General features: G+C 37.6%; 1 protein-coding gene across 2 annotated transcripts in view; it reads left to right on the forward strand.

The window, feature by feature from the left end:
- VAV3 (vav guanine nucleotide exchange factor 3) overlaps positions 1-24734 on the forward strand; it is a 157432-nt gene that overhangs the window by 47650 nt on the left and 85048 nt on the right. For both annotated transcript variants that reach the window (XM_064664542.1, XM_064664543.1), the window contains exons 3-11: positions 9432-9490; positions 10194-10259; positions 12634-12742; positions 15424-15516; positions 15615-15683; positions 18892-18995; positions 20958-21057; positions 22395-22490; positions 24143-24211. In XM_064664542.1, coding sequence (XP_064520612.1) covers positions 9432-9490; positions 10194-10259; positions 12634-12742; positions 15424-15516; positions 15615-15683; positions 18892-18995; positions 20958-21057; positions 22395-22490; positions 24143-24211 — 765 coding nt within the window. The remainder of the gene's footprint in view (positions 1-9431; positions 9491-10193; positions 10260-12633; positions 12743-15423; positions 15517-15614; positions 15684-18891; positions 18996-20957; positions 21058-22394; positions 22491-24142; positions 24212-24734) is intronic.

Here is a 24734-nt window from a genome sequence, read left to right on the forward strand (position 1 = left end):
AAACCACATGTCACTTAAACTGCAGGATGCATATCCAAAACAGTATTGGAGGTGCAATCAATAATGAATACGAAAGCACTAATTTCCTTCTAAAACATTTGTATGCCAATTTTAAACATCCAAGGTCAAGAACACCCACAGTGTGTATAGATAGTGTATAAACTGGTGATTGCAGTTTAGACAATTTGCTTGTGCTTTTCAAAATGTGTAAAAATAGTCTTCTGAAGTCTGTTAAAGGGCAGTGGCAAAAGAAATGTAATTTTGGAGAACATACAGCACTGATATACGTCCATTCCTATTTAAAGAAAACTGTTCAACATCCAATAATCGTTGATAATACACTGTTCAGTCATTAGGGATTTTGAAAAGAATGCTTACGTTTAGGAAAAAAATAGATTGTATTAAAATATCATGTTCAAAATGCAGGAAAAAACTGTTTTTTCCATGATTGACTACTGTTTTGACCCATATAAAATATGGTAAAAAGATCATGGTATCATCAATAAGAGTGCTCAGAAAACACTGAAAACAAACACTTGATCAAAGCTGAATACAGTTTGAAGGTGTTGTTTGTAAGTATAGGTTATCCTACACTATCCTATTCAGTCTCCATCTTTACAGGGTAGTATGCTCCAAGGCAGCTTGCACTCATGCTGTTAGTTACAGTGTTCAAGTGCTCTGTTCATACATAACACAGCAGTACTTAAAGTAAGGTTGTCATTCTTTAAGCAAGATCTTAAAAAGGGAAAAAAACCCCAACAAAACAACGGAAAAACCAACCCCGAATTTAACCCCCCTGAAGGCATGGTGAGGGCTGGAAGGTATTCATAGAATCAAAACCACGAGCTGCAGACAGGAAGCAGCTGCTAGAACTCCCTTCCCCTGTGCCTGCTTTGGGGAGTCTCTGAGCCTTTGGGACAAAATGAACCAAGAGATGAGCAGGACTGTGCTGCTTGTGCAATTTGGACTTTTTCAGATCCTTGTAAGAGCAAAGCTGTCAAGGGAATCTTTCATACTTTTGGATTAGCAACTGTAGCCCCGTCACTGACCTCAAACTTGGAAAAGAATGGGATTTTAAGCATGATTTGTGTTTAATGTGCATACATTTGTGACCATAATTGGATATTGATTATTAAAGACTTGCTCATTATGGTCCTTAATAACATGGCATTGAGTTTTACGGGTTCCTGGAGAGCATTTGGTTTTGTTTCTCCTCCTTTAATGTTTAGGATTCACGTGTGCAGTTAGTTATGTCAGCCAGTCCCACATTTCTAGTTCAGGAGTTTGCATGATCAGCCTTATCACCCCTGATAAAAGGGATAAAATGTTAAAAATGTTCAGTGCGCAAAAGGGGAAGGAAGGCTTTGGTTAGTGAGGGGTCCAAGCAGCTCTTTGCTGTTGTTGGAAACAACATTTATGTTTTTAACTAGTGACCTAGAGAAAAACGCTATAGATACTTTACATCTGTAATGTAAACATATGACATCAAGTGTTGCTTGGTCTAATTTAGAGATGTGAAAAGAAAACAGTAGAACTTTGTTTTGGATATTTCTAACTTAATGTCAGATGTTCCATTTTTACTAAAAGAGGTAAATATGCTTGCCCTTAACTTGTCCTTTTGGATATCAGGTCATCTGTTCTCGTATCTTCCAGGGTGGTTTTTAAAAATTGCGTTCTCCTGTCTCTCTGTCTCTGCCTGCCTTCCTGGTGCTCAGTTGCCCTCCTCACCTCTGGTTCTTACAAGGCTTTGGAGAAAACATTGCATCTTCTATAATTGTTGATTCCCCAGGGCTTTTGAAGTCCCAGCAGTTTGCATCTCTGTAGTTAGCTTATCTACAAACAGAAAGAGGCAACACCCAGGAGATTTTTTTGTCTTGGCTACTTTTTTTTTTTTTTTTCCTCTGGAAAAGCTTTCCTGCCACTTTGTTGTGAAGACACTGTGGAGGCACTGGAGAAAATGGGTACTGGAGGAGGCTTCCCTAGGGCAATGTGTGTATGGTATGAAGGTCGGCATGCCTGCAACCAGCAGCACCTCTGAGCTCTCCTCTCACAGCTGGGAGCTGGGGCTCAGGGCTCAGAGGAAATGTGCATGACTGCCAAAACCAGCTTTTACAGCAGTCTTACCCTTGCTGCTTCTGCATGAAAGCATTTGGCACCTGGTTGCAAACCTTTTTTTCGAGAGTTGCTGGCAGGCTGCTGTCAGTCACACAGACTTGGCTCTGGGTCGTGCATTTCTCTGCCATGGGACAGTTGGTCTGTTTTCCTTACTGCTACTATGCCAGCGCTAAGCCTTGATGGGAAAGAGGGATGAAGTAGTCCTCAGATGTGTTTCCTGAGGATGTAGCCCAGTGGAAATGGAAGAATGGACATGGAATGAGAGAGGCCAGAATCAGGGTAGCTGAAGGTAGTGTCAGTGGGAAAACAGGCAGCATCCCACAGCTGGTGATTATCCTGGTGGAAAGTAAATCTGTTGTAAATCTGACAGTAAATCTGGCTTTCCTTTGGGTTGCACCTATCAGTGCTCTACACCTAAAGCTTGTATTTGATTATTTGAATGGGATGAAAATTGGTGTTTGTTTAATGAGACCCAGACCATTACATGTCTACCTGCTGGAGGTCTGCAGTCTGCCGAGTTCCTAAGAAGATGCTGGTGCAGGTGCCAGTTGGTGTAAATTGTCTTTCACATCGTTGTGTCTGTATGACTTCAATTCTTCAATGCATGCTATCACAGTATTTAGTAAAGGCATATTTGCACAACTGGTATTTCAAATTTGCTTTTTGGTTTTAAGGGCCTGTTAGAGGTGCCAGTATGGAAGATGAAGGCTTGCTTTTAGGTCATGGTTTTTCTTCCCTTTTTTTTTCTTTTCTTTGTCTCTTCTCCTCTCCCCCCCCCCTTTTTTTTTTACCTTCTTTCTTCCCCCCTTTCTTTTCTTTTTCACAAGTTTTCATTTGTTTTGCCTTTTGGAAAAGCCCTCATCCTTTCTCCTTCCCTAGAGGCTTGTGGTTTGATTAAAACTAACCTGAACCAAAACAGAATACTAACATAGTACCCGAACAAGGCAGATGGAGAGAAAACGTTCAATTTAACTTACAAACATGCTTTACTTGGAATAATATGCTCATTAGATCAGCAGCTGTGTAATCACCCTGGAGTTGTCTAGCTACATCTCCTTTTTTTTTTTTTAACATTTGTTAACCAAGTCAAATGTAAATTTAGCAGTTCTTAGAGGTCTTTTGGTTTGAAAGTTAGTGATGAATTAGTGTAAAATATTAATATATATTAATATGTCTTCCCCACCTCCCCCTTTCCTCCCCTCCAAATGAAGTATTGATCCAGGGCTGTCCAGAGCCTGGTAAACTCCACAGTAGCAAATGATAAACCTTCTTCCTTAATAAGTAATTTGAGAATATGTATAGCAATTTTATTTTATCTCTGAGTGACAGAGACATAAAATGATGATTTCTCTTTCTTCTCCTCCTCACCAATCTGATGTGTGAGTGAAAACAGCTTAATGGAAACTCACTCAGCATGTGGGCACGACTAGCAGTTCTGGCTTTAAAATGTCCTGGATATGTGGCACTGAAAATTGGCCTCATAAGATCCCTACCCTTGTGATGCAGAGCACATATTACTTTTTGTTCTGTAGGAACATGGGAGTTCTATTTGCATTAGCCTTGATTTTCATAATCTGCTAAGTGTATGCACATATCCAGATAATTAATTTGTGCATGTACACATCTCAAGACTTCCTACCTTTCAATAATCCTAATTTGAGTCTCTGAAAGATTCTATGGTGAATTTCTCTTGTGAAATTAAACCCTCTTATATTTTTCATGCCAAAACCAATATGCCCTTCTTTCAATCAAAGGTTTCAGGTTATAAAAGGAGGAAAAAACCCAGAAAATGTAACCTAGCCCTGATAAGTAGTCTAAAGTATGTGTAAGCATTTTATATTCATGGTTGTCTTGCTGATAAATTTTACTTGGAAACCATTTGGAAGCTTATGTAGTATTTTTCTCGTATGACAACATATCCTTTATTAAATGAGCAAATGCCTTTTTTACAGGCTTTCGAAGAAATTGATTCTTGAAATGACACTGGTTACTTACACTGATACTGGATGCACAAGTGAATGGTGCTAAGATTTTGTCAATTATGGGGAGTAAAGCATCCTTCTTTCTGGGTAACAAATTACAGGTCTGCTCACTTCCTTGAAAAAGCAAATAGCAGCCCTGTAGTTTCCTTTGAGAAGGTAGGTATCTGAACCAGTGTTATGCAGCCATCAGGCTCTCTTCATGGCTAGAGTTTAGCTTAAGAGTAGGAACAACTACATGTAAAACAGGTATTTTTATAATCTTCTTACACTGCTACACTTCATTATAACTCAGCCAACCAACCAGAACTATTTCAAAGTCTGTTGATAAGGGGGCATATTAATGTAATTACAGATTTAAAGTTTTCTTGAACGTAAGAGTGCTCTTCTAACCCAGAGGCTGGAATGGAGACAGACCATGGCTAAGGAGCTTATCAGCTCCTCTGAAGGATTAATTTTCCTATATAGTTGAAGATTTTTTTTCCTCCAAAATTTGATGAAGTAAAATAAGACCTGTTTATGAAGAAACCCATGTGAATGTGTCAAAAAGTAGGTTGGTATTGGAAACATTTTTCGTTGGCGGATGACTGCTTTATGTTATGCTAGTATGTTTCCATGTGTCTGCTAGAAAAATTCACTTCAAGGGAGGGAGTAAAGCTAAGTTTTCAACAAATTGCAATGCTCAACTACTAAGCTAGATGCCCAGACTTTGAAAAACTACTTGATGCATAATACAGTTATGAATTCTTGGTGACTTTTACCATGTCTTAAAAACACATCCTGATTTAAGTTCCTACATAGAAGCAACTGCTTTGATAATCTAACCACAAGTAAGTCTTTCTAGGTTTTACTGGCATAATCTATGAAACTGTTGCCATCAACATTTGTTGATCACATAATATTTTCAGTTGAAGTAAACATCAGAAACACAAATATGGGCCTAGTCCTTACAGCAGCTGTCAGAAGCAAGGAAATGTTGCCTATTTGGGGAGACAGTGGATTGCAAAATGATTTACTTCTGTTTCTTCTAAAAGTGGAAAAGTACTTTTAAAATGTACTTCATCTGTTTTTTTAACTGCATGATTTGCAAGTTCTTCTTTAAAGAAACAAGATTAAAAAGGGACACCACCAAAATATAAAGACACATTTCAAACTCAGACGCACCACTGCTATGGGAAGAAGTAAAATAGTCCCTCTAGTGTACTGCTGCTGTAAGCAGGCACAGGAACATCTGATGTGATTTTCTGAAGAGCATGGCTGCAGGAAATTACAAAATAGTGTTTTGGCAGGGGGTATTCAAGTCCTTACATAAACTGGAGACTCTGACCTACAACAGTAAGTCAAGTGAAACAATAATAAATAATAAGCTGAAAAAAATGCACTTAGAGTAATTAATGAAGTAGAGAGTTAATATGTAGTGTGAGCAGTGCCTGAAATATGAATGAGGAGCAGAGCCACTCACCAGGGTGTGGGCTGAGGTGTGCTTCCTCTTTCAGGGCCATAGATTTGAATTTTATGTTGTGTTTTGCATAAACTGGCTATGTACTGAAAAACAAACTTGGATGTTCATATCTTCTTGAAGTGAGCGTGACTTTGATGTGACTTCTAAAAACTTGCTTAACCTCTGTCTGATGGTGTTAGGCAGTGCAAAGGAGCTGTACTGAGGCGGGTGCAGTGAGGCTTCCTTTTATATCTGGAAGTCTCTTGCTAACATCTCAGTGTTAGGTTCCCTGCAGGAGAGTTACAGTTACTAAGTTTTCAGTGTGCAGGAATGTAGACGTTGTAGAAACATTTCTTTTTTCATATGTCAATGCTACTCTTTACTCAGCATCTGTTTTTTGCTGACTGTTCCAAGTAATAGTGTGTGCAAAGGCTCTGCAGCCCTTTGTGCAGTTGTTTATCACAGAGCAGAGCCAGGCATGGAAGCCCTGTTGTTTTGAACTTTGTACAAGCAAGAAATGCTACTTTTGCACTTAAAATAAGATCCAGTTAAGCCTCATTCAAAGGTGCAGGAGCATCGGTCAGAGTCCTTGCTGTGGAAGAAAGCTGGGCAATCATTTAGGGTTAAATGGGTAAAAGGGATTAAAGCTCTGCTAAAAGGAAGAGAACAAGGCAAAAAAAGCACATGAAAAGCATTACATTGAATGTTATGGCCTTTAATGTGTATGGTACATAGTAATTTTGGAGTTCAGAATTGCACTATATTATAGGCTCCCTCATGCAACTGTTACAGGGCTTCAAACTAGCACTGTTCTGAAAACCTCCTGAGTCTTTTCTTTGTGAGTTTGAAAATCAGACATTTTTCTGGATTTAATTTTGTTCTGATGAATGACTGTTGAAATTCTGATCATTTATCTGACAACTCAACCCATACATAACAGCAGCCATGCACATGGACCTTGAAATTTGGGGATGCTTAGTTGTTCCTGCAGTGGCTCAGAACCAAACAACGGAAACTTTGTGTGGAAGGAGAAGCTTTCTTTTCCTCACTTTATGTTGGAGCAAAGACATTTACATATATGTGATATGGAAATAGTGTGTTGCCCAGAAGTGGTAGTTTCATGTGTGATTACTGGTGTGAGTATTCTGGACATTTTCTCAGAATTCTTTAAGGAAACCATAACTGTGTGAAACACACCCCTCAGTAGGCACGGTTCTGTTCCTTGACTGAGTGCTGTCTTAAGGTTCAGTTCAGTAGTCAGTGGGTGAACATTACCTTTTCTTCTGTGGAAGTTATGTCTGTATTTTAATCTTAACTAAAGACTAGTGTGCTTAATGGTTTTAAGTTCTTAATTGTGTTATTTCAAAATAAAATAGTGATCTCTGCCCATTACCTTTCCCCTTTTTGTGATGCCAGTGTGGCCACACTTTGTCACTTAGTTCTGGAGAACGCAGTGTGTCTCTGGTGAGATGCTGACAGCTGTTGTGTTGATGACCATTTTCTTCTTACCAGATTATCCAGTGTTCAGTTTTTGATAGAGATCTGTCTGTTGGCTTCCTAGCTTGTTAGTTTGCTCTTCCTGCAGTGCCAAACCACCTCCCTTCTAAGAGCAGTGAAAATTATTAGTAGTCTTTTGTTGTCTCTAGTCATATAGTTCCTTTCTCTGTCCTTTTCTGGTTGCATATTCTTGTAAACACTCCTCTGGCTTCCTCAGTGTGTGTGAGTGTCATCGTGTGTCACCATGCCCATCCCCTCCAAGTTTTCACATCAGTTCCTGAAAAAGGTTTTCTATTCCTCTTAATTTATAAATTTTGCTTTTGTTTATGTTCATATTGATAGCTGTAAAATGTGATTTGGTGGTACATTTTGGGAATAATATTTGCTAGTTACCTAAAATTCATAGTTTCATTTGTACAGCTTGGTTTTTTGTGTTATTTTGAAGCAACCATAATTAGCTGTGAAGAGTAAGCTGTACCTCTCCTGGGTTTGATTATTCTAGATAAGTGAGAATCCCTCTAAGGAAAATGGTCTGTGTGGGTGGAAGAGTTTGCAAAAGATTTTTTGTGTGCTGGGAAGTAACATGTTAAAACAAGAAAGGGATATTCAGTTCACCAGACTTACCCCCCTTTATTTTTAGCATTAAGCCTCTTTTCCCGTGATTTTGCCAATTAATGTCCACCCATCTGTTAGATCATTTTGCCAGCTACTGAATTTTCAGTTAACTTCTCATACTGTCTTGTCTCCTGTGGCTTAGCAGTCCTTGCAACCCTTCACTGGAATTCTTGCAGGTGTGCAGAGGCAGGTTCTGGTCTGGTGTGGAAACCACAACTCCCCTGCAACAGTAACACTCTGTAAAGGAGTGATTTTTCCCTTTTGACCTTTTGATTACTGTGAAATAGTTTTTAATTAACTTTGTAATTTATTCGGTCAACTTCTATTCACAATTTCTAAAACTTATTCTAGGCCATGTTGCAATTCTGTTCAAATGGGAATATGTGCCCCAACCTTTGATTATGTTCATAGCATATTTATTTGTTTTTATAATTCTTTGTCTTTGCTGTAAGGCAAAATCAGTTTTTCTGTGACATTCATTTTCACAGCAGCTTACATGAACCCCAAATGTGCCTTTCACAGGAGTAATTTAATGTTGTTAATTCTTAATTTTACTCATCTGCATATGAGATATGATTCACTTTGGAGGCTTTGTTACTTCAGTTTAAACTCTGTAGTATGTAATTATTCTCTGTGGTTTTTACTTTGTCCTTCTCCTGTGTAAACATGTAATTTTCATTCCTTTGAGAGATGCACTTTTAACTCTCTTTTATGGTCAGGGTAGTCTTGTAGTTAAAATTTCAAAAATAAACAGTTGAATTTGTAGACATTATTCCCAAATGCCTGTGAAATGTAGAATTGCTGTACTGAATTTTGATACTGCTGATAAAAACCTTCTTTGGAGATTTCAGCCTAATATGAATTTTAAGTTGAAAAGATCCAAGCTGAAACTTCTGGGAATTTCAGGGGAAACCTTCATTTGAAGCATAGAAATTCAGACAGGGTGTCATTTTGGGTCTTTTTCTCTCTCTAGCAAACAAGACTTGCCAATCTGATAGTTCCCAGTATACCAGAAAATACTTGTGACATAGAGGACATGCTGGGCAGAGTCAAAATAGGTCTTCTATTATTACAGTTGCCAGCAAAACAACTCCACCTTTGTGACTGTATGTGTGTGTATCCAACATTCCTTAATGCTTCCCTCGCTTTTCGCATAGCCTTTAGCACTTATAGGACGTATTTTCTTAGAATAACACCTTCCATACTGCTGCCATATTCTAAAGAAAAGAAAGCTTCTAGGTTCCTTCGCGCGGCTTTGGCTGTGGGGCCGATGAAGAGATCAATGAGATCAATCCGTGCCCTCCCAGCCGGCCCTGCAGGGCCGCCTTCTGCCTTGGCCTCTGGCTCCCTCTGCGGGCCACTGTGTGCCGAAGCTCAAATCCATACGGTTTTCTTTCTGGAGCTACAATAAGAATCCCAAATATTTAGCACAGTCTGTGAGATAAAATTTGTTTACAAGTGCATCCAGGTCCAATTGCGAATCGAATGTCTGATTTGTGACATATATCACCTGGTTTTAAATCCACTTAAATTAGCTTTTACTTGTAAAGAAGAGTTCCCTTTTCTTCTCTTTGCGGTTCCATCACATATCCCAGTACAAAAGCACCTAGGACCAGCTAGGGGGAAATCTGCGGAAGTTCGGTGCACTCAGTGTTTGACACAGCCAGATTCTCTGTCTGTTTATATAATTTGAAGTAGTGCTGCTGATAATGAAACAATAGAGAACAAAATGTTTTATTGCTTCTGTTCTCTAACTAATCACAGTTTGTTTCTTTCCTCTCCAGGTGATAGAAACACTTTCAAAACTTTCTCGGACTCCTATTGCATTAGGCACAGGAATAAGGTATGTTATTGCTGTAATGGATGGTGGGAGTAATGCCTCTGGCATGGTGCTCCTTGGAAAGGTTGTTAGAGGCAGTAAATACTGTGTCCCCGACTAAGAATTTCTCTAGTTGTAACCCAGAATACCCAGTGGCAGCTAACCAAGGCTGTGGACCTCTGAGGAGTTACGAAAGGTATCTGCTACCTCTGGTACATGTACTGAAGTGCCTGAACTCTGTGTACTTCTCATGCTGAAACTTGAGGTGAACTAATGAGCAGCTGGTATTGCAGAACTTGTGTGATAGTAGTGACACAGGATCACAAGTCAAGCTGATGCAGTGCTGATTTATGTAAAGGCAAAGGGGTTTTCTCTTCTTTCTTCCTCCAAGTTCGTGAAATTCTCATTTTCAAAAAGAAACCAAAAACCCACAACCAGACCTAATGTGACAGTTTTGCTGATTTTTCCCCCCCTACACTTGAAAAATGACAATGATGTGTATTAGTAGTGATTTATAACAACCCCCTCCAGTAGGATGTTTATTATATTAAGTGTCCGTTCACATACAGGAGTCTAAATACATATATACTGTTCATCAGAGAAAGAGAGGAACATACAAACACATTAGCATGCAGTAATCTGTGTGAAAATCTTAGAAACCAAACAAAATCCCACTGTATGACTAGGCTAGTGCTGTGTATAATTAATGCTATATTTCTTTCTATAGGCCCTTCCCTACAGAAGAAAGCGTTGATGATGAAGATGTCTACAAAGGTCTTCCTGATTTAATAGAGTATGTTGTAAATATTTAATTAATGATTTTGGCTTTCAGTTGCATGCTGTTATTTATATGATGTTATAGAACACATGGTGTTAATGAAAATGGGATAATTATTTGATTAAAAATATTTTGTTAGCAATTATGCTGACCAGGAAGAATTAATTATGAAAGCTTGTTTGAATAATTGTGATACATTTGTATATGTAAGGAAGCTTAGAATCAGATTCTATGTTTCATGGTAGCAAAGTAAATAAACAAATGTGTTTCTAATTTATCTTTGTACTATGAGAATGCTTTCAGAAAGTTGAAATATCAGTTGTAAGAGACCCTAGGAAATTTACTTGAACTTGCAAACAAAATGCATGTTTGGATCATAATTCAAGTGGATTGTTTCCCTAAAGTCAATGAAATTGTGCATATGTATGCATTTGCCTCTTTTGGGTGTTTGCAGGATTGTCAGGATACCCTTGTATTCTATGGCTAGGACCTCTCAAGGTCCATTAGGAATCACGTTGGACAAGAGCTCAGAGCTCAGTGCCCCAAAGCTCGAAGCTCCTCCAGCACTCACCTCATTAGTGCTGCCCGGGCTCTGGACACACTGTATGTTGCTTGTTGCAATGTGGTGAAGGAGCTGCTGTTCATACCAGGGATTTGTTTCCTTAGTGCCTGTAAAGAAGGGAAACACCACCATTATTAACATTGCTCAATTTACCACTTGCCCTGCATAGCTTGTCCTTGTTTCCTGCAGCTGTCTCATGGATAATTGCTTTTCACTCTGTGTACTTGAAGGTGCAGAAGGTAGGAGTTGCAGTCTCCTCTGAGAGATCCAAGTGGGCTAGAGATGATGTCCTCATCTCTTAGATGTGGTGGCATTAGCACTGCTTGAAAATAATATTTCTACCAATTCTTAAATAGGTATATAAATTCAGTACTGGAAGACAGTCTTTAAAAAAAAAGGTTAATAAACCAAATAAATTGATATTCGTAGCTCTTCTTTTGCATCAAATGACAAATATTATTAACTGAAATTTGATAGTTGCATGCTGTCTCAACTGTGGAGAAAGCAATTAATGACTAAGAAACAAAAGTGTCACTGAATGATGCAAATGGTCCACATTTTTTACTTTCTCTTAATTATTAGTGAGTGTATTTGGCTGAAATTAATGTAATTGTCCCTGAGTTTAAATGGTATCTGAAGAAGTCTTGTCAGAAAGAGCTGCAGTAGTTAAAGTACTCTGTTTTTTGCCAGCTTTTGTTCCCTGGAGCAGAGGTGGTAAAATAGAGTGTGTCTGCTGCATCTGACAGCTGCCAGTGTATAATGTGAAGAGCTGGCATACCATCACTGTGAGCTGAAATGTTAGACTAACTTGTTGGTTTTTACTCTGAAGTATTTCAGTGTTGTCTTCCAAGAGGAAAAATCTCAAAATTGTCAGCACATCTGATCCAGTTTCTGTATGATTATTGTGACTGGAGTGCTTTCAATATCTTTTAGAGTTCTTTTGTAGACATATCCTGAGAAATAGGAGTAAAAGATATTATGGGCTTGATACTATCACAAAGTAGGAAAAACTCTAGCAGGACTAACTCTAATGAAGCCTGAATTAGCTGAGGGTAGAGTTGAGCCTTAATTTATGCCTTATTTCTGTAGTCTGGGTATTAAGAGAACATTTCTGGTGAACTGTCTATAATTTTCAGTTTGATAGGTTACTTTTTTAATTTTCAAGTAGCTGAAAGTTGCCATGCGATAGTTGAGATACTGCCTTATGGAGTGGAGGGACAGAGTCTCAGGTGCTGGCTCTGCAGTCTTTAGTGTATTTTCACGGAATCACAGAATAACTGTATCTTCTGAGTTGGAAGGGACCCACAAGGATCATTGAGTTTAACTCTTAAGTGATTGGCCCATATGGGGATCACAAACCTACACCTTGGTGTTATTAGCACTGTGCTCTAAGCAATTTTACCCCAGATAATCCTTTCTTTAGGCAGAGAGAGGACCTGTAACAGCACCTGGCATCCCAGTGAAGTGGGATGTCAGGCAGGAAGGAGAGGCAGCTCCTCTTCACTGGATGTGTTGGGAGAAGGGTCAAAGAGAAGAGGACATCTGAATAGTAGCTCATGACAAAACTGTCCTGATGTATTGCTTTTGCTGTATGGTTTAGGTCCTGTGTGGTTCTAAATTCATGTAGTCTTCAGTATTGTGTTGATTTTGTACAATTGTATTTTAAATGCATTGAGAAAAGAAAATTAATGGACTTAATTTTCCTTAATGAGTTCTTTTCATTAGATATTCAAATAATTTATCTGTTTGTTTACTGTAGAAACTCGTTTTATGAGAAGTAGTCCCTTGCAGCTGTGCTGCAGCTTTTTCCTCGTCTTGTCTTTTCAGTGAAACTGGTGTTGATGAAGATGAAGACTTGTATGATTGTGTCTATGGAGAAGATGAAGGTGGAGAGGTTTATGAAGACCTAATGAAAGATGAAGCAGCACAGCAACCTGTATGTTTTCCAATTCCATGCTACTTTGGAACAATAGCAGTTATCTTTTTGAAAGTTGAAATTATCTCTTTATAGCTAGTTTCATTGAAACTTCACTCATGCTGAGCTGCATCCTGAGTTCTCATGTCCATGCTTTATCTCCTGTGTAAGACTTCACAGGCTGTTTTGATAAAGGGTCAAACATTAACTATGGTAATTTTTTGAAAGAAATATAATTTTTAAATGAAATACAGTAATTTAACTTGGCTAGTTATGAGTAGAAAAACTTACCAGCTGTTTTAAAAGCAATTAATGGAACTGCTTACTTGAAAGTGTCCTGCCTCCAAAATTGTTAAAATATTGTGAAATGCTGTTGTTTGAGCCATAATTTGGACAACTTACTTAACAAGGATAACAGAATTGTTTCATACTAATGAATTTCCTGCTTATTCAACCATGTAGTTTTTGTTGATCATTAGGTTGCCATTATCTTGTGAAGTAAACTGTACCACTAAGTTTTCTCTAGCAGTAGCTGACCTTTGAAGGCAGTTCTTCTCATCTGTATTGCTATTTGCACATTATTTCTTATTCCCTCTCTCCTTTTTTTTTATTGCGCTCAAATTCTAGAAGTTTATGGTACAGATAGAAAAATTGATATGTTAATTTCTGCCAAAAGTGTCTGTGAGAATGATCTTTTTGGATTAGGTGAGCGCAAAACTGAAGTGAATGGTTTTAAGTGGAATCCCAGGATTTGTTTGCATTGCACATATGAGAGCTGGTGAACAAAAGCACCCACATTTTGTGAATGGATATAAGATATTGAGTACAGCAGTATTGGGGCAAATACTGCAAGGCATCTGAACAGTACTGGGCTCACAGAGGTAGAGGTGAAAAATAACTGAAAGTCTAAATAACATCAAATTCTAATACTTTATTGAGATTAATTAACTGCAGTTAACTGTGACAATGTCTGCTTCCTCCTTCCAAAGAACTTGGGACTAAAGACTTGAGATAAGGGTGATCATCAGATGATGATGCTTGCAAAGTACAGTTCTTCTGATAAGATTGTATTTTTGCAAAATGGTTACTTGTGTCTGCATCTGATGAAGATGGCACCTTAACATTTGTTGTGGGAAAATTAAAAAAACTGCATGAGCTTGGTTTTCAAGAAGCATTTCTGAGATTGCAGCACGTGGTAGATGAGAGTGAGAAGCCATTTCCACCTGCAGGAGCTGCTTGTAGAGTCATGTGAAGACAGAGAACAGTAAAGGAGATTGGTCAAAGCAGCAAACAAGTGTGAGCAGTGACCAAGTTTTCTGTGCCTGATTTGCAACTTGGCATCTAGTTGAGGTGGTAGGAGTACATTTCCCACTCTACAGAGGTGATCAAGCAGTGTCATAGGGACTGTATGTGGCTCATGGACAGTTTAAGTGTGGCTTGCTATTTGCTGTGGTGTGCTTAGCATGTGTATCAGGTAGCCTGGTAGTAGAGAGAGGGAGTGGAAGGAGTCTAGCTCTTGAACACAGCAGTAGCTAATTGTTAAAATTTCAAGTTTAAAAGTTTTGCTGCTCTTAGAAGAGAGAAGTGTTTTGTTCAAAAGTTTCTTTTTGTTTGTTTTGTGTCCCCCCCCTTAAGTGGAAAGAACTGTAGTACTAAATTTCTAGTCCTGACTCCCTCTGTATGTGAATAACATCTAGTCATCAGGTGTATTAACATGTAGCAATATGGATTCCCTACACTGGGTGAAAATAGGTAAGAAACAGCCAGGGATATGCTGAAGGATAATACAAATACATAAATAGGTTTCAGAAAGGATGTGATAGTACTGTTGCTTATTGGTTTAGGAGAAAGCACTTTGGATTAATTACTGCTTTTAATTGCAAGAGCCTGTGCAGTTACTATGTGAGGTCTCCAAGCTGACCTGTATATCTCCAGATCTTCTAAGTCTTGCTTGACACAAATGATTCCATATCTTCTTCCAGTTGTTTACTCTTTTATTTGAAATCAGATTTTATTGAGGCTTCAAGTTATTGATGCTAATGCTGTAAATCTGATCTTTGGTAAGACTGCTTATAAACTATTTTTTTAGAGTTCTAGGCTGATAATTACTTCAATTTTCTATGAGTCTGGTGGTTTACATGGAAAACTTCCAGGGTCTCTTTGGAGACACACACATACATATGTAAGAGCTGAACTTGGAAGTCACTGCACTTCCTGATTTGAGGACATACTCCTATTGTGCCTGAAGAGAAACCCCCCCTTGAAAACTAAAAGGGAAAAAACTGTAAATAAGTGCAGGGATTAGACCGAATCCAATATTTATGGCAATGCAAAGTTGCTTACATGATTTAGCCCCATTAAGTTTAATGGAATTATTAACTGCTGAGTATTTTAAATAAGATTTCTCAGTCTGGATGTAAATTAAATGTGACCTTGTGTTTCAGCTTCCAAAGTACATGCAGATACTTCAGCATTTTATGTCTAAACATTAACTTTTCATAATATTATTTTGATTTTACTAAAGTCATCAGCTAATTGAACATTAAAATATTCTAGGTTATTGCTGTCATCTTTGGAGGCTGCAGTACTCAGAGAATTTCAGGAAGCAGTTATCCTAATTGCATAATTCTAAACAAATAAAAACATTTGTTATCCATTAGGTGCCTGTTAATGACTTAAACTTGACTCCATTGTAATTGCAGAAATATACTGAAAATGACATAAGAAGCTGTTGTCTTGCTGAAATAAAGCAAACGGAAGAGAAATACACGGAAACTCTGGAATCGATTGAGAAAGTAAGATGTGACTTACAGTGTTGTAACATGCATTTTCATAGCAGTCTAGAAAATACAAGTACAAAAGCCAATGTTTATGTAATTTCTTTTTCTTGCAGTTTTTCATGGTGCCATTGAAAAGATTTCTGTCAGCATCAGAATTTGATACTGTTTTCATCAATATTCCTGTGAGTAATTGCATATTTAATGAACAGATATAAGGCTCAGAGCTGATTGTGATATATTTGTGTTGTATGTTACTGTACAAAACGATTATTTGAAATACAGTGCACAGTGTGTTTATGTGGATATTAGATGATAAGGATGTGCACTATTCAATTTTTTCTTTCTGCTTGAGGGAATAGGGTAAGATAAATAGTATTACCCTGTCAGATAGTGAGTGATTAAAAGCTAATAATTTCTAGAAATGGATTATCTTTAAATAAATGCTGGTATTTTAGTGATGGTACAAAGTTGTGAGTGTTAAGTTACCTATCACTGTGTACTGAGTATCTGTAGCTGCTCTGCAAAAGCTTGTAACTGCTCTGGCTCTGACATCATTGAAGACACTTGAAAGTTAACATAACTTGGTTTTGAATTTGGAATCTGGTGCTGGAAAGGATAAGGAATTCCTGTGTGAACTATCTAGGAGACCTCTTATTTGACTGAAATAATCATGGTTTCTGTGATTGGTACTTTGTCGCATTTATTTTTGGCTTAATAATAATATTATGACAATTTACATACATTTGTAGTTAATATAAGTATTCAGCATATGTCTTTACTCTGTCTGATTTTAGAGGAAGACATCAGACATGGTCTGAAGCCTCTCTCAACACAGACAAATGAAAGTAATGTTCTTTTATGAGGCCTACTGTAAAGAAAGGGTCCCCTGAGTGTGGCCGATGGGCCACATCAAACCTGTATTGCCTGTAAAATATCACCTCTGTTTTGACCATCTCTGGTGTGTCCAACAGGTTCTCAGAGTTGTAGGAGGAGATCTTGGGGGTTTTATTTCATCCTGTGGGAATCTGGTCTGTCTGTAAGAATGTTTTAGTTGCTGTTCCAGGATTGTCCTGATAGAAACTGAATTATGACATTTATTACACTGATGATGATACCTGACCTTTTGCCACATTTGTCCCACTAGTAAGATTTTCACCCTGACTCTCAATTGCTTTTATTTCCTGACTATTAGTCCAAAACACTGCCACAGATCTCGGTAAACAACTCGTCTTCTTGAATTACATCAGCTGCCCGTAGAGATCCCTTTGCTTTTGAAAACAAATTTATATTCTGTCTTACATTAGTGTTTCTTATTCATTACAATACGACCATGATGTGCCCTACCTAAGTTACTGTAAACCTCTTTTCTAAGGCTCTGTGTGCCCGGGCATGTTGACTTATGTTTATTGAAAGACCTAATTCCAGGTAATGTGAAACACAAGGGTACGAAAAAGGCTTGCATGCTGTAAGCACAGAGAGGTCAGCCTACTCACTACTCCTTGAAGATATGTAAGGGGATCACAGAAGAACAGTAAAAAGAACAAAACCTGTTTATTTTAGTCTAGGGAGACATACAGTAAAAGTTCAAGTTGTTTTACTTTGCTTTTTGTTGTCAGCATTCAGTATTCTGCTGTTAGAAGATGGTGCTTATTTCTGACTCCAGGAGCATTTCATAGGCATCCAATAACCTTAAAAGAAATATAGGACTTGCCTAAGCCAAAAATACTTGCAAATGCTTTGTCTGATCAGACCTTGTCTGTGTGGCAGTTCCTCAGCAGGAAGGCTGGAGGGCAGTGGAAGCTTGTTTTAAACTAAAAATAGCTGTTACACAGAGCTCTGCAGCAAACTGCAATGTGGAGAACAAGTGCTGTGTTCTCAGAACAGGATGGATTTTTCTCTGTTAAAGGGTTGTGGTGAAGAATCGTTTCCTTAGGGTGATGCTATATTCATTAAATCTTCTCTGAAAGATGTTTGCTGGACAAAATCAATTGTTGATGTAAAAATACTTTATTTTTAAGAAAAAAACCCAAACCAATTACTCCAAAACGCTCAGCAGTCTAAAGAGAGTGCCTTTCACTAGGGCTCATATTTCAAAGTTTTGTCCTATAAAATGAGTGTATGGCTCTATATCTGTGTATTTCTATGTCTATTTATATGTAAGTATATGTGTATTTGTAGGTACATCTATGTATTTGCATGTGCACTTACGGATGCATTTGAATTATATATATGGACATACAGAGAGAGAGAGAGAGATGAAAGTGCATGTAACAGATACCGAAGTGTTGGAACCTACATTAACTGTGAATGATGTTAACATCAGTTTAATTTAAAGCTGTACTTTGAATTGGAGATAGAAACTCAAAAAGACCTGTTGTCCCTGTAGCATTAAGCTGTTTTTCAGGGATATTGCTTAGTTGAGTCCCTGTGCGCTCCTGAGAAAATGTGCTCCCATAATATATCCTTTGGGAAGCATTTCTGTAATAACATCTTTGTGTACTGTCACTTAAGGTTCTGAGGGTATGTCCATACAGTTGCTAGCAACTGATTTTGATCTGTCTCAAGATTTTGCTCCCTCATCAGTGATGTGATTAACCTTGTATGTACTCTTAGTCTTCATCAGTGTGAAATGTTTTGACTTAGTTAACGACTCAAAATTGCATATTATTTTTGTAGTATATAATATACTGCATTAAATCACCTTTAGTGGTTTTCTCTTTTAAACAGTCCTCTCTTTTTCCTTGCAGTGGCATGTACACTGCTTACAGATATCCTGATTTCAAAACTTTTTAACCTGTTTTGACTTAGTTTCTTGTGAATTCTCTAGCAGTATCCGTACAGTGTTAAGGCTGATGCAATCTCCTGTAGTCTATGTATAATAGTGAACAAGTAAGGTGAGCTGCAACTATAACCAGAGAGCAAATCTTTCTGCAATATTCTTTTCTTTCACTCAGGCATTAGTTGCGTGCTGTATTGGGAAACTCATTATGATTACAGTTAATTTAGCATTAGGACATCACTAATTGACCAATGTAATGTACAAAACTAATTTTTCACAGCTCAGGGACATGAATCATTACTTCATCTTGTCACTAAAGCATTTACTTGACTTGCTTAATTTTAAAATTATCATTATAAAATAAGGTGAATTAACAGTGCAAGTCGAAGCTAGAATAAATTAGTCTCTAATTCTTTGAGTTTAGGTTTTCGTGTTGCAGTATGTAGAACATGTCACAAACCTTGAAATTAGATTCTACTCTCAAATGATCTGTTTTCTGATTTATTGAAATTAATGGGTCTAACATGAAATGATTTATTTTTTTTTTAAATTCAAATCTTTAAGCCATTCTGTTTTTAAAATCTTTCCCCCTCCTCCTTACTGTTTTTAAGGATTTGGTGAAAATCCACAGGAATCTTACACAGGACATCAATGACTCCATTGTTAACAAAAATGATCAGAACCTATATCAAATTTTTATTAACTACAAGGAAAGGTAAGATTTAAGCACTCCTACTAATTGTGCTAATCTGTACTCAATTTGGTATTTTACTGTATTTTTGTTGTATGGATATTTCTGAAACAGGATTAAATTCCATGTCAGTGTCCTTATTAAGCTAGTTTTGGTGTTTTGAGCCTGGAAGTCAAAATGTAACATATTGTTATATGAGCCTCCCTCTTAGCCCAGTTTTGGCAATATTGTTACATAGACAAGTAACATCTTTAAGTGAAACTTAAATATCTTATTTTGCACAACATTTTTTTATGCAAATAATCCCAGATATTTTATGGCATGTACCTGTATTGTTTAACAGACAAAAAAAGGATATATATTAGGCATATTTTAGACTAAAGAAAGCAGAAGAGGTCATAATTAAAAAAAGCGAAAGCAGGTGTAAAAGAGAAGAGAGAAGAGACTGTGCTCTTACCTTACCCTGCAGTCCAAAGTGTGACAGTAAAGCAAACACCCTTTGCCTTCAAGGTGTGAAAGCAGCCAAGCTGGTAACAGGGGAGCCCTTCAAGCCAACTGCCAGTTTGTTTTACCCACCTTTTCAGATTGTTCCTTCTGCCAGCACTGAACAGCTGTTGGACTATATAAATGGACTTACATGCCTGTGGTACTGGGCTGAAAAACACTTGTACTGTGGGCTGCAGTGCTGACCTACCTTGAAGCAACCCTTGGGTTTTGGTTAAAAATTGGTTCCTTCTGGGACCGGAGTGGGAAAGACCTGCGGGTGATGGGTGAAGGAGGACTGTTGCAGTAAGAATAGGCTTGTGAGAAATTGGACAGCAGCATCTGGAAAACGTTAGACAGGAGAGTTTTCTGAGGGAGGAGGGTATCCCAGACTGCTCATAAACAGTCCTGTCTTCAGAGACCCTCTGTCTCAGCTTTTGGTTTGGAGCAGGACAGAGTTATTTCCCAGGCTGTTAGACTTTCTGCTGCTGTAGGAGAGAATTAGGGAAGAAGTAGTTGTTCTGGAAAATGCTTATCTCTGAACAGTCATTCTGAAATGTGTGCAAAAAGGGGAACAAAGAGCACTGAGAAGAAATATCATGTTTATGTTATAAAAGAAGGAAATAGACAGAGGTAGATTGTCTTAACTATATAGTGATTAAAAGTAATCAGAAATGGTAGGTTTTAAATCAATGTCATCACTTTAGTGTGAAAAAAAGAATTAAAAGAGTGGGTAAAAGTTAGGTGAGAGAAAAAGAAACCTAGGAGACTACAACGGAAGGCTCATGGGAACTCCCAAAAAAGTATCCTTCTGAAGAATACAGAAGGATATATGAAGTAATATATGAAAAGGTGAAAGAAAAGAGCACTCTTTGCACTGGACTAGGAGAAGGAAGCACTCCATACAGAGGCAGGAAACTCCTGTCATAAACCCAGGCTCATTCAGAAAGCATTGGTTCACTTGACAACTGTTAAAAATTTCTTGAGGTTTCATGCACTATTATTTTGATCTGAGAGCTCATATGATATAACCTGATAGAAACTATGGGATCAGTGTGGATAAACATACAGGTTCTTTAAAGGATGGCTGTAATTAATCCTATTAAGCCTGTGCTACAGAATTTATTCTTTACAACCTTAGAAATCTACATTGTTATAAATACTGTTAAACAGTCTGTTTAACAGACTGTTGTTCTGTTAAACAGAAGTTATTCTGCTTTTTTAATGAATCCTATATTTATCAGAACATATATATATGTGAATATTAAAGGAAATTGCAATGATTTTAGAGCATTTTGAAGGTAGGGCAAAATATATTCTCCTGAATAGTCTTTCTTATATTCATGCTGTCCATTGAACACTGGGTAAAATCAATTCTTGCTTATTTAGGCACTGCTCCTTTTGAAAGAAGGATTGTTAACAATTATTTGTGAAAAAATGATCAAGGATTGTTCTTAAATAAGCAAATGTTCCTTTTATTCTTTATCTCTTGCTTTGACTTAGGTTGGTTATTTATGGACAGTACTGCAGTCAAGTGGAGATAGCGATATCGTGCTTAGACAATATCTCTAAGACAAAAGAAGATGTTAAATTGAAGTTAGAGGTATCAGTATTTTTTAATGTGCCCATATACATACATAAAATTGTGTGTTTCTGTGAATATGCCCTGCTTTCATTGAAGTAAAAAAACGTTATGGTGACAAAATTAGTTGGACTGATAAGTGAATGTGTTTCTGTTTCTTTTCATTCTTTTGGAGCCTCTGATCAAATGAATGTGTGCACTGTTGCAGTACACATCCTGGTACTGATGTGAGTGCAGTTCTACCACTGACATTGGCAGAGTTAGGGTTTCCTTCCAGGAGGTGATCATTGGTGATACTCTTCTAGTTATCAGGACATCTCATCTAGAACACAGTTGCAGAATCGTGCAGGTTGGGAGGGACCTCTGGGCTGAACAAACCCTTGTCCCATAGCCTCACAGGGTTGTCTGCCATGACCCCTGGGTCATTTCCAGCAGAGCTGCTCCCCTGCTGAGCCCTCAGGGTGAGCATGTCTCTGGTGAGTGCATACCAGGTGGAGGGCTTTGCCTTAGTGTGAGGTTTCTGTTGGACATGCTCTTCAGAGTGTCAGCTGCACCTCCAGTCTAGTGGTGTCTGCAGATCTGCTGTGTGTAATGTGTGCCTTTTCCTGCAGATCATTGTTAAAGACACTGAAGGGGGGGGGGGGGGGCCTGGGCAGAGCCCTCAAGAGCTCTACTTGCAACTGTCCCTCAGGTCGTACAGGAAATATTAGTCACTGCACTTTTTGAGCCTCATAATCTAGTCAGTTTTTTATATACCTGGAGCATAACATCCCAACCTGGATATTACCATACTGTGAGAGATGATGTTGAAAGACTCAGAAAAGTCAAGGTAGACTCTCCCCACCCATGTATAGATCTAGCCATTTCATTGTGGAAAGCAGTCAAGTAGGTCAAGCATTGATTTATCTGTGGTAAATCCATGCTGGATATTCCCATATACCTCCTTCATGTGCCCAGAAGAGGACTTGCTCCACAAGTTTTGCAGGAATTTTTGCAGAGGCTGAAGTGAGACTGACTGGCCTATAGTTTTCAAGATTACCTTTTCACTTTTTTTTTTTTTTTTTTTTTTAAAATAAGTGTATATATATATTTTTTTTTAAGTTGCATGGAATGACTGATTTCTGTTGTCTTTGTTCTAGTCTCTCATGCATGTTCAAATATCTAAAAACAAGTGCTTAGACCCAGTCCTTTTTTGCTTAGCAATTATTGCCATGTTAAATGTTTTCCTTCATTTTGTTGATATTCTTTATCACAAGTTTAATATAGTTCCTTATATGTCACTGAATCGTCATGTATATCACACGAATAGTTTTGTTTTCTTGCTCTATTGTCTTATTCTTTCTTCTGCTTTGAACTAGGAATGTTCCAAGAGGGCCAATAATGGTAAATTTACATTGCGAGATCTACTAGTGGTTCCAATGCAGAGAGTACTAAAATACCACCTACTGCTCCAGGTAGTTTATTTTTGAAATTTAAAGGGGCTGAGAGAAAACTGTGATTGTTTATTGTCAGTGGATTGTAAGAATGAGAGCTAAATGTCTTTATCAAAGGAAGGTGATTGATGTTTCCCTAGATTTTTACAAAATAAAATTCAGTCAAGTGCAAGGTTTCTCACAGAGATGGTTCTTCAGAGCTGAAGCATACCTGGGGAAAAAAGAATAAAATAAAATTGTTTCCCCCATATCTGAACCTTTAATTCTTGGTATGTTTGAAATGATTAGTGGTACCAAATTATAATCACGGTACTTTGAAGTGTGAACCATTACCCCCTAAAAGAGGAAACCGGACCATAGATATAGTGTACTTTTAAGATATTTCTTTGCTGTCATAAATTACAATTAAACCATATTTATTTTGAAATGCTTCTTGTTATAGCCCACAAAGCATTAGCTTTTGCAGTTAGTCCTGTAATAAGGGTGGAGAGTCTTATAAATTTAATTTGATAGCTGTGCCAGGAGACTCATTAGTTCAGCTGCAAAGAAATGTATTACTATATTAGACTGTCAACCCTGCTGATGCTTGTAAAATGTCATTTTAAAAAGATCTACCATTTCTATGTGGAGCATAATTTTGACTCTGCAGAACAACATGCATTCTGCAATATTAAATTTTTGAAATACTTCTGTAAATGAGTCATCAATATTTTGATCAGTGGAAAATTGGAAAAAACCAAAATGAGTGGCACAACTTCTTAAAAAAATCTTAGGATATGAGTAATGATTTTATAATCAATGTATATTATGAAAAGATTATATACAATATGTCATTGTGCTGTGTGTGACACTATAGTATACGTTGTACAAGAAAGAAATATTGTATGGACTTGGAAAGAAAAAAATGAGTAAATTATTCAAATTGTAATGTGAAGTATTGATACTTATTATTTAATTTCCCATGATTTTACTAACTTATGTCAGCTGAACTGTATGATTCTTTTCTCAAACTATAAAGATGGAATGACCTGTTTCCCCAAGATGTTACATTTTCACTTCATAAAGCCCCAAAAGCCCCTGTATTTTCCATATGGGAAGTGACTAAAAGAATTCTCTGAATGTGTACCTTTTGATTTCAGTATCTCTTCTGAGTCAGGTTTATCTTAGGTTTAATGAGACAGTGACTTCTTTTAAGCAGCGCACAATTTAGCTGAGGTTTTATTGCCAGCACACATCCATCCCTCTCTGCGGACAAGTGAGTGCTTTGGAATGGGATGATGTACCATACAGCAATGTACAAATGAACTCAAGTGTTTACCTGGGCTTTCAGCATGCACATACAGTAATGATCTGATTTGGCAAGTTTTAAGTGCTAGGCAGACCAAATTAGCTTCTCGTGACGGTTCATTAGCAGCTAAAGTCAGTGTTTAGACTGTACAGCAATCATTCTTAAACAACTTGCCAATTATCTGTCTGCAATAGTCCCCACTCAGTGATAGGCTCCTCACTGTGGAGATGAAAATGCCAGTTCTTGGGTTGTGTTTTCTGTTTTGGCTTCTTTTTTTTTTTTTTTTTTTTTTTTTTTTTTTTTTTTTGGTGGGGATGAGCAATGACAATTTCAATGTATAAACTGACAAATAGTGAGTGGAAAGTTTTAACTGCTCTGTCCACAGGAGCTGGTAAAGCACACTACTGATCCCATGGAGAAAGCAAATCTAAAGCTGGCCCTTGATGCAATGAAGGTGAGTATTCATGGCAATGAAGTATTTATGTCTATTGGCACTTAGAATGGTAGCTCAGAACTGTATTTCTTGGAGGAGATAATGTTTTTTACACAAATCAAATGTATTTTCACAGATCACTGTGAGCTTTGTGTGTCATGGCAAGTATATAGTCAAGAACTTTGCTCCAGCCTAGGAAACAAGTTCAGTAGTTTTCTGAAGTAGAGGGTTTATGAAGTGGAACTTCCCCATTTCAGTTCACTTTTGCATGATTTTGCTATCATATAATAAGATGAAAAACAGCTGCTTCAATCCTGTTGGTCTCACTTCTGAAATTTAGGAATATTTCTACCACTGTAAATCAATTCAAATCAAGGTCAGTAGTTTCCCAGTGAGATGGAGAGTTATCTTTGTTTACAAGACTTGTTTTTTTCATCTTAATATGATGTCTGTGTCTTTACCTTTGAAAGCAGTAGTGTCTCCCTGGAGGTAGAATATCTGTCACCGTACCTTCACCTGCAAGTGGTACAAACAAATGCTTTAT

The sequence above is a fragment of the Pseudopipra pipra genome, chromosome 9, assembly GCF_036250125.1.
Source record: "Pseudopipra pipra isolate bDixPip1 chromosome 9, bDixPip1.hap1, whole genome shotgun sequence".
Lineage (NCBI taxonomy): Eukaryota > Metazoa > Chordata > Aves > Passeriformes > Pipridae > Pseudopipra > Pseudopipra pipra.